This window comes from Heptranchias perlo, chromosome 13, assembly GCF_035084215.1.
Source record: "Heptranchias perlo isolate sHepPer1 chromosome 13, sHepPer1.hap1, whole genome shotgun sequence".
Lineage (NCBI taxonomy): Eukaryota > Metazoa > Chordata > Chondrichthyes > Hexanchiformes > Hexanchidae > Heptranchias > Heptranchias perlo.
The window spans coordinates 28437707-28450710 of NC_090337.1; the positions used below are offsets into that span (position 1 = coordinate 28437707).

Below are 13004 nucleotides of genomic sequence, written 5' to 3' on the forward strand. Positions count from 1 at the left end.
CCTTGCTGAAATATGAAAAGTTGTGGTGGGGAATGGGAGAAGCCTTGAGGAAGTAGTCAGCATAGAAATGCAGTCGGACATGGGTTGGTCATAATCTAAGCTACAGTGAACCCAATATTTTATTGCTGTTTGCAAACAGGGTGAATTTAGAAATGACCAAAGGGGGATGTGAGTGTTGAAAATAAATCATATGCCTTCTAGTGTGGCCTGGGGACATGTCCCCTTCCCTCCCCCTTCCTAAGAAAATTTTAATTTCAGAGTTTTTTTGTTTGTGCATTTTCTAGTATTTTGGAATCTAATGTAATTCTGCTTTCAAACCAAAAAGAAATTCTCATGGAAGAATTACAGATATTTCAAATATGAAAAAGTAGTCGTATGGACTTCAATACAACTTTAACTCCTCACGTTTCCCCATGGATGTTGACCAACCTAATGTGCACATTTCTGGCTCCTTCCTTTGGTTACTTCATGGTAACAAAGAGACCTTCATGATTATGTAAACAGAGTGAAAAACACTTTCAAAATTGCAGAACAGAACTGGGTGCTACAACTCACCCAGAAATAGGCTTGTGATCCATATCGCAGTACTACACTGTAGTAAAATTTGAAATGGCATTCTCAAAAAAAAATCTCATCACCACTCCAACTCTATTCCCTATTCTTTTTCCAAACCGTGGCAATTCCATGTAAGACATTAACTAGACATTCCCCAGAAAGTTCCTTTGAGGAAAATAAAAATTTGCATATTAGCAACTTATTTATATGTATAACTTCTTTGGGGACAAATTCTAAATAAACACCCCAGTAACTGCAACCGTCAGAAACCATCAGCTCAATAGACCGAACGTGAGAGTGGAAGGCAAGCAATCAGAGCAGTTGCTTGGCGTGCCAGGCCATTGGGTGGTGGGGGAGCACTAGACGAAGTTAGGTCATTTCCACACAGTAGTGAAAAACATGGGAGGAGGGAGAAGCCCATGCCGTAGCCTCTGCCTCAGAGCCCCCATGAGTTTAATGCTGCTGTTATGGCTAATGAAAGCAGCAGTGATAGGATATGAGTAGAGTTGGATTGGTCCTGACAACTTATCTGATACCCTGCTGCTGTGAAGTGCTCCACCCGGTGACATTGCTGAAAAACTGTTAAAGGTTTGGCCATGAATGAGAAATGATTGTTTGGGCTGGGATTGTATTACTTCTATCACTGCCAAACTGCCATTTTGTGGAGATGCCGGTGATGGACTGGGGTTGACAATTGTAAACAATTTTACAACACCAAGTTATAGTCCAGCAATTTTATTTTAAATTCACAAGCTTTCGGAGACTTCCTCCTTCCTCAGGTAAATGTTCAGGAGCTCCTTGAAGCCTACGCATTTATACATATAGAACAATACATGGTGTTTACAGACTGCCCCTGCAACTGCCCGTTGCCAAGGCAATCACCGTGTTCAGACAGAGAGGTGTCACCTGCAGAACCCCCGAATACACATTCAACAAAAAAACAAACAGGGAAAAAAAACAGAGAAAAAAAACAGAGAGAGGCAGAAACATCCGGAAGGCAGAGAAAGCCAGCAAATGACCCATTATATTAAAAACAGATAACATTTGTTCGCTGGTGGGGTAACGTGTAGCGTGACATGAACCCAAGATCCCGGTTGAGGCCGTCCTCATGGGTGCGGAACTTGGCTATCAATTTCTGCTCGACGATTTTGCGTTGTCGTGTGTCTCGAAGGCCGCCTTGGAGTACGCTTACCCGAAGGTCGGTGGATGAATGTCCATGACTGCTGAAGTGTTATTGCAATTATTTCTGTTGGCATCTGAGGATTGGAATCAGTTGCAGTGTGCGACATTGTTAATTAAAGGTTCATGTCAAATAAATCTATCTGTCATTATCAAAAGAGGGAAAGGCTACAGTTTAAACTTAGGTCTCCCAGTCTATAACTTCAGCACAGTACCCAGCAACAGAAGCTACACTGGTATAGACGGTTCAATGCTTGTTGCAATGAGCCAGACAGGGAGCCTGTGACACAATGTGCTTGAAAATATCATTCACAAAAGCAGTTCATTATGCTCATGGCTTTGGAGGAAATACTGGGTTCAAATGAACCTGCTTCATTACTTTGTGCACAAAGATCGAGTGCTTCTTGTTGCCTTCTCAAAGCTTTAGATGGGTCTTTCTTGGAACTTTTCTTGCATGCTATAGGTTCCCTTTTCTGATCAGACCTCATGAACCACTCCATTGTACTAGTAACAGGTGATTCATGATCTTTTAATGTGAATGGCATTGTCATAATTCACTTTTGTGCATGTTTTGAATGCAGAAAGTAAATTTACCTAGTGGATCTGTCCTCCTTATTGAGTGTTTCTGCAACCGATCTTTCACCTGTGCAGGGTATGGGTTACATACATTTCACTGTGAATGTTATGCTTTATCCAACACAGGATGGAACAATTAATGATCCTCTGTCTCAACACTGTTTTTGTGCAGCATTAAAGAATAGAATGCAACCATCTGCAGTGTCTTTGAAGTCCATGGAGGGAAGGTTGTAGCTGTGCCCATGGTCATATCTTCCATGATGTACAACTTGTGCCAAGAACAATTTGGGAGACCACACACAGTGGGCTTTGGGTAAGATTTTCTCCATATATTTGTGGTGAAATCATAAATTCATTGTTGTTTTTATTACAAATACCACAGAGGAAATGTTCCCCTTAAACAAGGAAAGCAGCAACATCTGCTGTTTCTAAGGTTACCACCCATTTCTTTTTTGGCAGAACATTATTTTAATGGACTGTCAGTTATTTTTCCTCTTTTAAATTGTGTTCTTAAGAATTGCATTTTATGAAGTTGTTATACATATATATATATAGTTGTACATTCACATATATTTTATGAAGCCATTGTATGATTAAGGGTAAATTTATGAGGTATTGTGTATTTCGATGCATATAATCACATATTTTTGAGAGTGTACCTCGCATACATAGTTTATGGAGTCATTGTGCAGGACTGTCAGTTTTATTTTAATTTAAAGTGGGCAACACAAGTTGGTGTTTTGAGCATGTGGTCTAGTTTTTCAGCATAGTTTTAATCTCAGACACTCAAATTCATTCTCAGTACAAAGACACCAGTTTTGCCAATTTAAAATCCTACACATTTTGGGAGATTTGATTTGTAACACGCCACTACCTGCCTGAATCTGCACTCAGCTTTTGCAACTGCCCTACTCTGCGGCACGATTTGCAGGTATCAGTCTACTCTAATCCCTTAGGCCTAGAGGATTCCCAAATGGGCTTCAGAATTGGAAGCACGGGAATGTGGAGGTGTAAGTATGAACCTGCGGTTTGTCAATTGATCTAAGGTTGCTCAGCTGTCAGAAATCTTTGGGGGGGTTTGAATGAATCTTGCCGTGGACAGGAGTCCGGAATGGATGGATGATTTTCAATAAAATACAAAAAAAAACTTGTTTGTATCTAATAAAACCACCAAACAAAAATGTTATCTGTTACAAAGCATGAATATTGGGGAGAGCAGCTGGGCGAATGCAGATTGTTACATTGTTAATGTTACATTGTATCTGAAGGGTCAGACAGCAACATCAAAGAAACAGTTTACAGTATAGCAAGTTCTGCTGTCCCAGAAAGTCTTTTTTTTATATATAACTTCTGTTAGCAGGAGGAAGCCTGGATTAAGTCTCATGTTTTGTGACTGACTCTGTGTTAAAGTGTAAGGAAGGACATAGAGAAGGAGGAAATTAAGTATCTTATACACTCTGTAAGGTTCCCTCTCAATCACCTCCTTCTAAGACACGAGTCCAAGTTTTTCCAGCATTTCCTCATAGCTCAGTCCTCTGAAACTAGGTATCAGCCGACCTTCCCTTCTCGGCACAGTCTCCAGCGCATGGATATTTCCCTCGAGGTATATAAATGTTATTCTATAAGTGGCAGGAAGTTTAGACCTGTAATGCTAATGAGCTTTCTGTCATTTTTTTCCTTATTAGAAACATAGAAACATAGGAAATAGGAGCAAGAGTAGGCCATTCGGCCCTTCGGGCCTGCTCCACCATTCAAAATGATCATGGCTGATAGTCTAATTCAGTACCCTGTTCTCACTTTTTCCCCATATCCCTTGATCCCTTTAGCATTAATATTACCATATTTTAGCTGCAAATGGCCTCAGTACATAGGGAGGGGTAACAGAGAAAAAAAACAGGAAAGAATGCTGTGAGTGACAGAGAAAAGCAGGAGAAAACATGTAACAGAGGCACGGGGCAACAGATAGGGAGAAAGAAAGGGGCAGAACAGCAAGCACGTGGATGGAGTAATGAGAAGAGGAGAGAAAGAGAGAGAAACTTCTCTTAGCCCTATTAAAACTATCAAAGATTGCACTATCTTTTGACATGGCAAACAAGTAAATGATGCAACCTATTCAAGGAGGTTTTAATTAATTAATTATTGAACGTTTAATGTGAAATATACAGGTTTGTGAAGAGAATACAGTTATACAGCAGGGTAATAGAATTAGTCAAAGAAAAAAAGAAAGAAAACATTTATATCGTGCCTTTCATGACTTCAGAATGCCCCAAAGCGCTTTACAGCCAATGAAGTACTTTTGGTAGTCACTGTTGTAATTTAGGAAACCCGGCAGCCAATTTATACACAGCAAGGTGCCACAAACAGCAATGAGATAAATGACCAGATCATAGTGATGTTGGTTGAGGAATAAATGTTGGCCAGTCCTTTGCAGAAATTTGACTAATTTTTATTTCTATCTGGAAGATATATTTAAGATTCCCAGATGGCTTGGCGAGTTTATCCAGTGAGTAGTTGAGCCATACAGGATGATCCTAAATTTGATCCACAATCTGCGCAGTTAGCTGACCTCAGCAAGGGCAGAGGAAAGGGTATTGCAATTAGCCTCAGATCCCCAGAATTAGAGAGGGGGAACAATGTTAAAAAAAAAGTAAAGTTTGTAGACCACGAGTGTGTGTCGATGCAAGCATTTAATGTATGTAGTTAGACTTTGTTCCTTAATGAAGATACAACTTATAGTTGCATTATTTATAACAATGAGGGCATAAAAATAAATATTAATAAGAACCCACCTCAAAAAATATTAATTTGAGAAGTCTATTATTTTAAGAAATTTATTTACTAGGCCAACGCACTGATATATGAGCGAAAGTTTGCACTTCCTGTTTTTACACATAGCTAAACCTCAACTGCTTTAAAAATTCAAGAGTAAAATGAATGATTTATCTCCAAAGGTGATGGTGAGAACTGAGTGCAGATCCATTGCCTTTGATGTGCTTTAGATCAGATCTCTTGACTTGAACTGAATTCGATTTATACTCAACATTTATACAGATTATTCCTCAGACACAGGACATGAGTCAGCGGTATTGCATCACAATTCAATGCACATATTTTTCCAGTACACTGCGGAGTTTTACTTAGAATTGGTGTAGTTGATGACAGACTTTATTCCTTCTGAACCAGCATACTTGACTAACTTACCAAGCAACAGAAGTTACACACTGGTATAGATGGTTCAATGCTTGTTGCAATGAGCCAGACAGGGAGCCTGTGACACAGTAAGCTCGAAAATATCATTCACAAAAGCAGTTCATTATGCTCGTGGCCTTGGAGGAAATACTGGGTTAAAATGAACCTGCTTCATTACTTTGTGCACTTAGATGGAATAACTCCATCCTTGACTTTGTATGCTTCTTGTTGCCTTTTCAAAGCTTTAGATGGGTCTTTCTTGGAACTTTTCTTCCATGCTATAGGTTTCCTTTTCTGTTCAGACATCATGAACCACTCCATTGTACTAGTAGCTGGTGGCTAAAAAGAAAAGATGTATTCACACAAAGGGTAGTAGAAATTTGGAACTCTGCCCCCCAAAAAGCTGTGGATGCTGGGACAATTGGAGCTTTCAATACAGAGATAGATAGATTTTTATTGGGTAAGCGTATCAAGGGATATGGAACAAAGGTAAAAAAAAAATGGAGTTAAGGTGCAGATCAGTCATGATCTAACTGAAACAACTACCCATTGTGCATTTTAAAGACCCGTCACCTGCCTCTACAGTTGTACCTTAGTCCAAGTCCTTCATTAAAGGCTGCCACCTATTAGGCAGCTGCTCCTCAGAGAAAATTTTAAAATTGCCAATGTCAAAGTCTGTCCACCAGAAAAAAAACGAGAGCATGGTTGGGTGTCTTACCTTGCCAGCCCTGGTCAATTCACAGTCACACTGAGAGCCTGGTGTCCTGGCTAACATAATGGGGTAGCTTGGCCTTCCTGATCCCAAGCAACTTGTTCTTCCCCAGCTCAATCTGTCCGAAAAAGGCCTACAAGTCTGCCTCCTGCAAATTGCTGGCCCTCTTCCTGGCTGATGTCTCTTCTGTGGATGACATCTCTGTGAAAATAGAGATGTTGCTGAGACACTGGAAACAACTTTTAAAATTATTTTCTCAACATAAAAAAAACTGAGGAAAGAAAACCATCATGCACTTACCTGCTGTTGCCAAACCTCACTCTGAGGAATGAAGTTTGTTCCCTCCCTGTTATATTGCTGCCAGTGTTTCCCGGGGTCCCCGTCATTACTTTTGGCATTTCCGAGCTCGGGGTTTTTCGCCGGTTTGTATGTTACGGTGTATGTTACTGAGATTTCCAGGGAACTTCAGTGTAAGTTGCTGTCGACAAGATCGGCTCAGAGACTGGCATAATTATCAGTGTAAATTGCTGATTATGGTGTTCCAGGAAATTCCGGGCCGTTGTGATAAAAAGTGTCTTTTTCACAATAGATAGGGATTGCAATAATAAACACAATAGTGCATACATAGAATAGTACTATAATCTTTTCAAGCAAATTGTTAGACATACCTGGGGTTTTAAAGCAAAGAGCGGAGTTGATCAAGTGATTGTTCAATACAGCACTTTAAAATCTAATGAGGACATAATTTAAAACACCTATCAGTAAGCATGTTGGACAGAAGCAATTTTTTATTTGATATCTTGAAATGAAACCTGTAAGATATTTTAATTGGTGTATCTTTAACTTGCATGTCATGAGAAGAGGATTAGAAATAATTTTGTCAGTAAACAGCTGCATTCCATTATTATAATTATGAACCATAGGGAGCTAACTCAATACACTACATGGATTTTAATTATTAGATACACTTCCATATGCATCTCATTCCCTACAGCTGGCTAGACAGGCTGCCTCTTCCTTTCTACCCATTTTCCTTCTCTTCCTTACTGGCACTGAAAACTAATTTTAGTTTTGTTTACAGCTCCCAAAATATACTGTGAGGGTACACAGTAAGGAGTCATGGGAGATGACTTATGTGCAGTAGTTGTGATAGACATTGTGTCCATGAAAATTATTCTGTTTATAACACACTTTAGTTGAGTGTTTAGAATGCTGAAAGTTAGACCTAAGTTTTAATTTGAAATGCAGATTATTATTTTCAATGGGTTAATGCGAGACTAAAAACAGGGCAGAGCAGAATGTGATACAAGTGTTAAGTGTTTGTTCATGAACTTTGTCAACTGGAAAAAAATCCAAATCTTCGGTGTTGAATTGATCAAATAAATAACTCTTTAAAAATTGATGGAATATAACACTGTCCCACCTTAAATCAAAAGGGATATGGAAATTCTCTTCAGTTACAGAAATCCAGTTAATTGGCATTGTAATCACATTTAATCTTCATTAGGGCAAACAAAAGGTAAAAATAGTCAGAAAATCTAATGGATGAGTATGAATCCTCAAGAAAGATCTGCATGTTTTGTCATCGAATTATAAAATGTTACAGCGTAGAAACCATCCTATCAGGTCTGCACCAGTGTTATTCTCCACATAAGCCACCTAGTCTATTTCCATTCTCCTGCCCTTTAATATTTCTCTTTTTCAATCAACTACTTAATTATTGTAAACAATTTTACAACACCAAGTTATAGTCCAGCAATTTTATTTTAAATTCACAAGCTTTCGGAGATTTTCATGGTGTTGTAAAATTGTTTACAATTGTCAACCCCAGTCCATCACCGGCATCTCCACATCATACTTAATTATTGTTCAAAAGAATTTATGGAATTCACTTCAATACGGATTTGTGGCAGACAATTTCAAATTCTAACCAATTTCTCTGTAAAGAATTTTTTCTATCATCCCCTTTAATTCTTTATGTGACTATCTTAAATTTGTGCCCTATCATTACTGTCTGACTGACCAGTGGAAACAGTCGATCACTGTTTGCCTTATCATATGCTGTACCTTTTCAATTGCTTTTATATCCTTCCTATAATGGGATGCCCATCATTTAGTGAATTAGATTTTTTGGAGCATGCATTAGGCTATGGAAAATCTTATTTCTCTTTAGGTACCCTAGTACAATTTCTCAGCATTGTTTTTGACCTAAGTAACATCACTGGCAAATTTGTGACATCTATTTTCATTACTGTTGTCTCAAGCTCCTTGTTATTATGCAGCCTAATACATATACAAATAAATAAAAATAAGTTAGCTTCCATCTAGCTTTAGTAGTTTAGTACAGTTGCTGGCAGCATACCATGAAAAATCAGATAGTGGATCAGTTGCCATTGACCTGCCCTTTCTCTGAACTCCAAAGAAGCTCCCTACTGCATGCTTGCAGAGATTGTGGGAAGTGAAAAACCTGCAGCATTTCATTTGTACTGCTTTCCCCAGGTGAAAAATGCAATTATAGCTCACAGGAAAATCATGTTTTCTAAGCTTGTTCACATCACCCAGAGATTGTGATATTAAATGTTACAAGGTTTCAGACGATGCCAGAAGCTGCAAAACTGTTGCTTGACTGGACCATGGAATTCACATGATTCCCTGAAGGTGTGTTACATCCTTGAGCTCACTACCAGGGCGTTATTATTTATAGTACGTAGTCTTTCGGCTTAATAGCGAATCTTCCAACACAAGTTTTCTTACTGGAGTTTTAGCTTCTGTTACCAATGTTTTATTTATTACAGCCAGCCGTTGTCCTGTAGTCACATTTTGCCTTGCTGCCCTGCACCATGTGACAGGAAGAACTTTTTTTTCAAACAGGATATGATGCCAGGCCAGAGTTCTAATACTTTCAGCCTTTTTTTTCCAAAGAAGAAACAAAGATGAAAGGCCAAGGACTTCTGGCCTAGGCCAAGTACAGGATATCAAAGTTGAAAAGAGTAACATTGAACATGAGATAAATCAAGATGTAGTGATTAAGCAATGTTAAGCTTGGGTTTTAAAAACCTGGAGATTGCAAGAGGCTGAAAAATTTGAGACAGGTAAGAAGTTCCAACATTTTGAAGTCCTTGGAAAGAATGAGTTAGAGTAGGACTCCAACAAAGTGAGGATGCAGAAAGAAGGAAAAGCATGCAAAATGCACCATAGGAGAAGGAAGAGGATAGCAGCAAGGAAGAGAGTGTTTTACTTCTCTGAAAATAGCCAATTAATTCTGGTTCTGCACCAAATTTGATAAATAGACTTGGTGAATTTGATAAATAGACTTGATTCATTAAAGCTGAAAGGAAGTCAAATGTGAGAGTAGTTGGAAACCCGTTGTCTACAATCAGATGTCCTTCACTTATAAATAAGAAATAATATAAAACTATTTTATCCTTTCTAAATATAAGATAGTCACTAATAAATCCAATAGGGAATTCAGGAGAATCTTCTTTACCCAGAGAGTGGTTAGAATGTGGAACTCGCTACCACATGGAGTAGTTGAGGCATTTAAGGGGAAGCTAACTAAATACATGAGGGAGAAAAGAATAGAAGGATATGCTTGATAGGGTTAGATGAAGTAGGGAGGGAGAAGGCTGATGTGGAACATAAACACTGGCATAGATCTGTTGGGACGAATGGCCGATTTCTGTGTTGTACATTCTATGTAAATGTAAAAAAGCAAATAAAATAAATGGAACAAGACATTAATGCACATAAAAGTCACCAATAAATACATACAAGATGCTTACAAGTTATCTTTTTTTATAGATATCAAAAGTCCCCAGATAGTTTCAGTGTATCCAGGTTTTCTGAGCAGTGGTCTGTAAAAGAGACTTTTGAGTGCCATTAAAACAAGTCAATTGAACAGACTTCAGCTGTTAGCACATCTGCAGTGAGAGTGATGGAATGCAGCTTTTATTACTGATACAGAATGAACAGTCTGAGAGCAATTCTTTCAAAGAAGTCTTGTCACCATGGTAAAGGCCATGCTTGTATACAGAAGAGCAAAACTAGTGATGAAGTGACATAGGTTATAATTACACCTGGTGCTGCGGTACAAAATGTGATAAAATGCAAAAATAATATTGCAATAGAGCTAACTTGCCACAGTAGCAAGCATGGTGGTGGAGCAGAATTTCTATTCCAGGTATTAATCATGGCTGAAACTTCTATAACAAAAAACTCTGCATTTGACCGTAACAGGTATGATCTGGAGATGACATTAAGGTAACAAATTAACAACTTCTCTCGGTTTTAAAGGGAAATAGACTTTATTATTTGAGTCCATTATCATTTTGAATTCATATTTACAAGTAAAGGGCTGCTGGTCAATAACTTTCAAAGCACATTTGAATCAGGTAACACCTCAATGGATAGGAAAGTGACCCCTATCTTTAAAAGGGGAAAAGGAATCAATCCTTAAAACACAGACCTGCATGCCTTATGTCAGTGTGGGAAAAATGTTTGAGACTTCGATGAGGGGTCATCTGAAAGAACAGAAGCTAATTACAGCCAACATGGGTTCAAAAAGGGCAGGTTACGTTTGACCAATTCACTTTTTTTTGAGAAATTTACCGATTTGGTGGAAAAGGATGAGGCACTGGATGTTGTGTACTTGGATTTCAGAATGGCATCTGGCAATGTCCTACATATAGACTAATTCACAAGATGTGTGCCCATGGGATAGATACCAAAGAATTAGCCTGGCTTAGTCATAGCTGACAGCAAAGAGCGGTGGTGCGTGGGGAGGTATTAGAGTGGAAGTCGGTTTCCAGTGAAGTTCAGCAGGGGGCTGTGCTGGCGCCTCTGTTACTTATAATTTTTGTAAATGACTCGGAGGATGGAATATTGGTGTCCAAGTTTGCTAATAGCATCAAATTGGACGCAGTGACCAATGATGCCAACCAGTGTGCGATTATCACACTGTGCGATTGTCAGGGCTGTTAGTTCACAGTAAGGAACCAGATGGGAAGCTTGGAAGGATAGACTAGATGGACCGATGCTCTTCTCCTGCCCAAAACATTACTGTGTTACTATTTACCTTGGCCTGAGATTCTGACCCAGCGTCAGGGTGGAAGTCAGGTGGATTGCTCAATGGGTGCTGGAATTTGAGGGCAGAGGCCAGATGTGCAAGCTTCTACCCCGCTTAACTCCCACCCCAAATTCTGGGCAGGGTGTTGGAGCAGGCAAGTCCTCCGCCCACCTCCCCACACCCAGGGGGAGTTCTCAGGCTACCTGAAGAATTCTGCCCATTACGTCCTTGTAAGATCTCAATGGAACTCTTGACTGACAAGCGCTGGTGTCAGTTCTGTTGAGGCCCTTTGCAAGATCCTAGACCTTGCCCAGACGAATGTAATTAATCCTGGAGGGGATTGATCACCTTTATTCACCTTAGCAGCTGAAGAACAAAGAGACCTTGACTAAAAAAATTTTTGGCCTGGGAAGGGCCTTGGAGTCCCTCAGAGGAGCAGCTGCGTGCCGTTCTGCCCTCAGAGCAGCACTCCCTGTTCGTAGTGATGTCGGCTTTGCACTTTGCACGAGCATGGACGTACATTTTATTTTAAAAATTCAAATGTGTAAACTTTCACAATATTAAGAGAAGTGTACATGAAAGGATTTTGCAAAAATAATCTTAACCTCAAATACTGAAAGCCTCTTTATAAAGATATCTTAAGTGATTACAACTTTAATTCCACAGGGGGCACTGTGACATAATTTAGTTGTAAACTGTGCAGTCTTTCCTTGTGAACTAATAATAGTGGTGAATTTTACAGCTAGTGATCTTCAGTCCCAGTGTATTTAATATAATAGGTCTCAGGAGGGACAGTAAATAACCATTCAGTAAAGATTGCATAATGTTGATAGTTTTGTCCATGTTACTGTAATATAATTAATATAGTAATTGCATAATGAACAGAAGCAAAAATAAATTGATTCTGCATCATGACATTTATTTAACTTTTAATCATATATCTATATTTAAAATGATGCTGAAATGTAAGTATTCACTTATTTGGATGGATTTTATAACAATATTTGTTAATATGGTAACAGAAGAACAGTAGTGTCCACAATCTAAACTCACTTAATTTTAAAAGTTATAAATTATGTTGGAGAGCTATTTTCTGGGCTTCAGTCGTTTAATGTCATCTCAGTGCCAGTGGGCTTCAAATGTTCTTTCAGGTAGCTTAAAGGTCGAGTTACATCTTTTGATGTGGATTTAACTCACTGTTAAAAGTTCACCACTAACAACAGGCAATTATTTAGAGTGGTTCTGATCAATGTAAGTAACACTTCATATCCCAATATTACACCATTTGTGTTATAAGTCACACTTGGACTGTGCATTAATACCAAAGACACAGTTACATCATTATATTCCCATGTTTTTCTAACATACAGTAGACAAAATTTCCTATGTGCATTGAGTGTTCACATTAGTAATGCCTTATGCAGCATCTTCAAACAATGGGGGAGAAATTCAATTTACCGTTGCTCATTTTCAGGCGGAAAGTGGTCGCTGACCCTGAAAATTTTGGATGGCAACCTCCTGCGCCCAATCTGACCTGTAAGTAAGTTGGTCACGATATTGGGAGCGGGCGCCTTTTAAGTGCTATGGGTGGCCGCCTGAAACAGGCGTGAGGGACCTTGCGAATGCAAATCAGGTCTCTGCCTTTTTCTGGTGGGTTCCTCTGGACTTTGTATGCAAGTGTGGGACCCCAATGCAAAATGCAGGTACAAACGGGCAGAACTTATGCTG

General features: G+C 39.0%; 1 protein-coding gene across 1 annotated transcript; it reads right to left on the reverse strand.

Annotated features, from left to right (window-relative positions):
• Positions 1-1274: 1274 nt before the first annotated feature.
• On the reverse strand, positions 1275-11798 carry LOC137331116 (uncharacterized). The gene is made up of 5 exons (XM_067994722.1): positions 11635-11798; positions 8397-8494; positions 6512-6657; positions 6218-6412; positions 1275-1811 (listed from the first exon to the last, which is right to left on the reverse strand). Exons 1-5 carry the CDS (start codon positions 11796-11798, stop codon positions 1662-1664), a joined length of 753 nt encoding a protein of 250 aa, XP_067850823.1. The 3' UTR covers positions 1275-1661.
• Between the last annotated feature and the right edge of the window lie 1206 nt (positions 11799-13004).

Coding starts and splice junctions, on each gene's coding strand:
- LOC137331116 (XM_067994722.1), bottom strand. CDS start 11,798: ATGTACGTCCATGCTCGTGCAAAGTGCAAAGCCGACATCACTACGAAC. Junction 6,413..6,511: donor GTGAGGTTTGGCAACAGCAG/GTAAGTGCATGA, acceptor CTATTTTCACAG/AGATGTCATCCACAGAAGAG. Junction 1,812..6,217: donor AATTGACCAGGGCTGGCAAG/GTAAGACACCCA, acceptor TCCAATCCTCAG/ATGCCAACAGAAATAATTGC.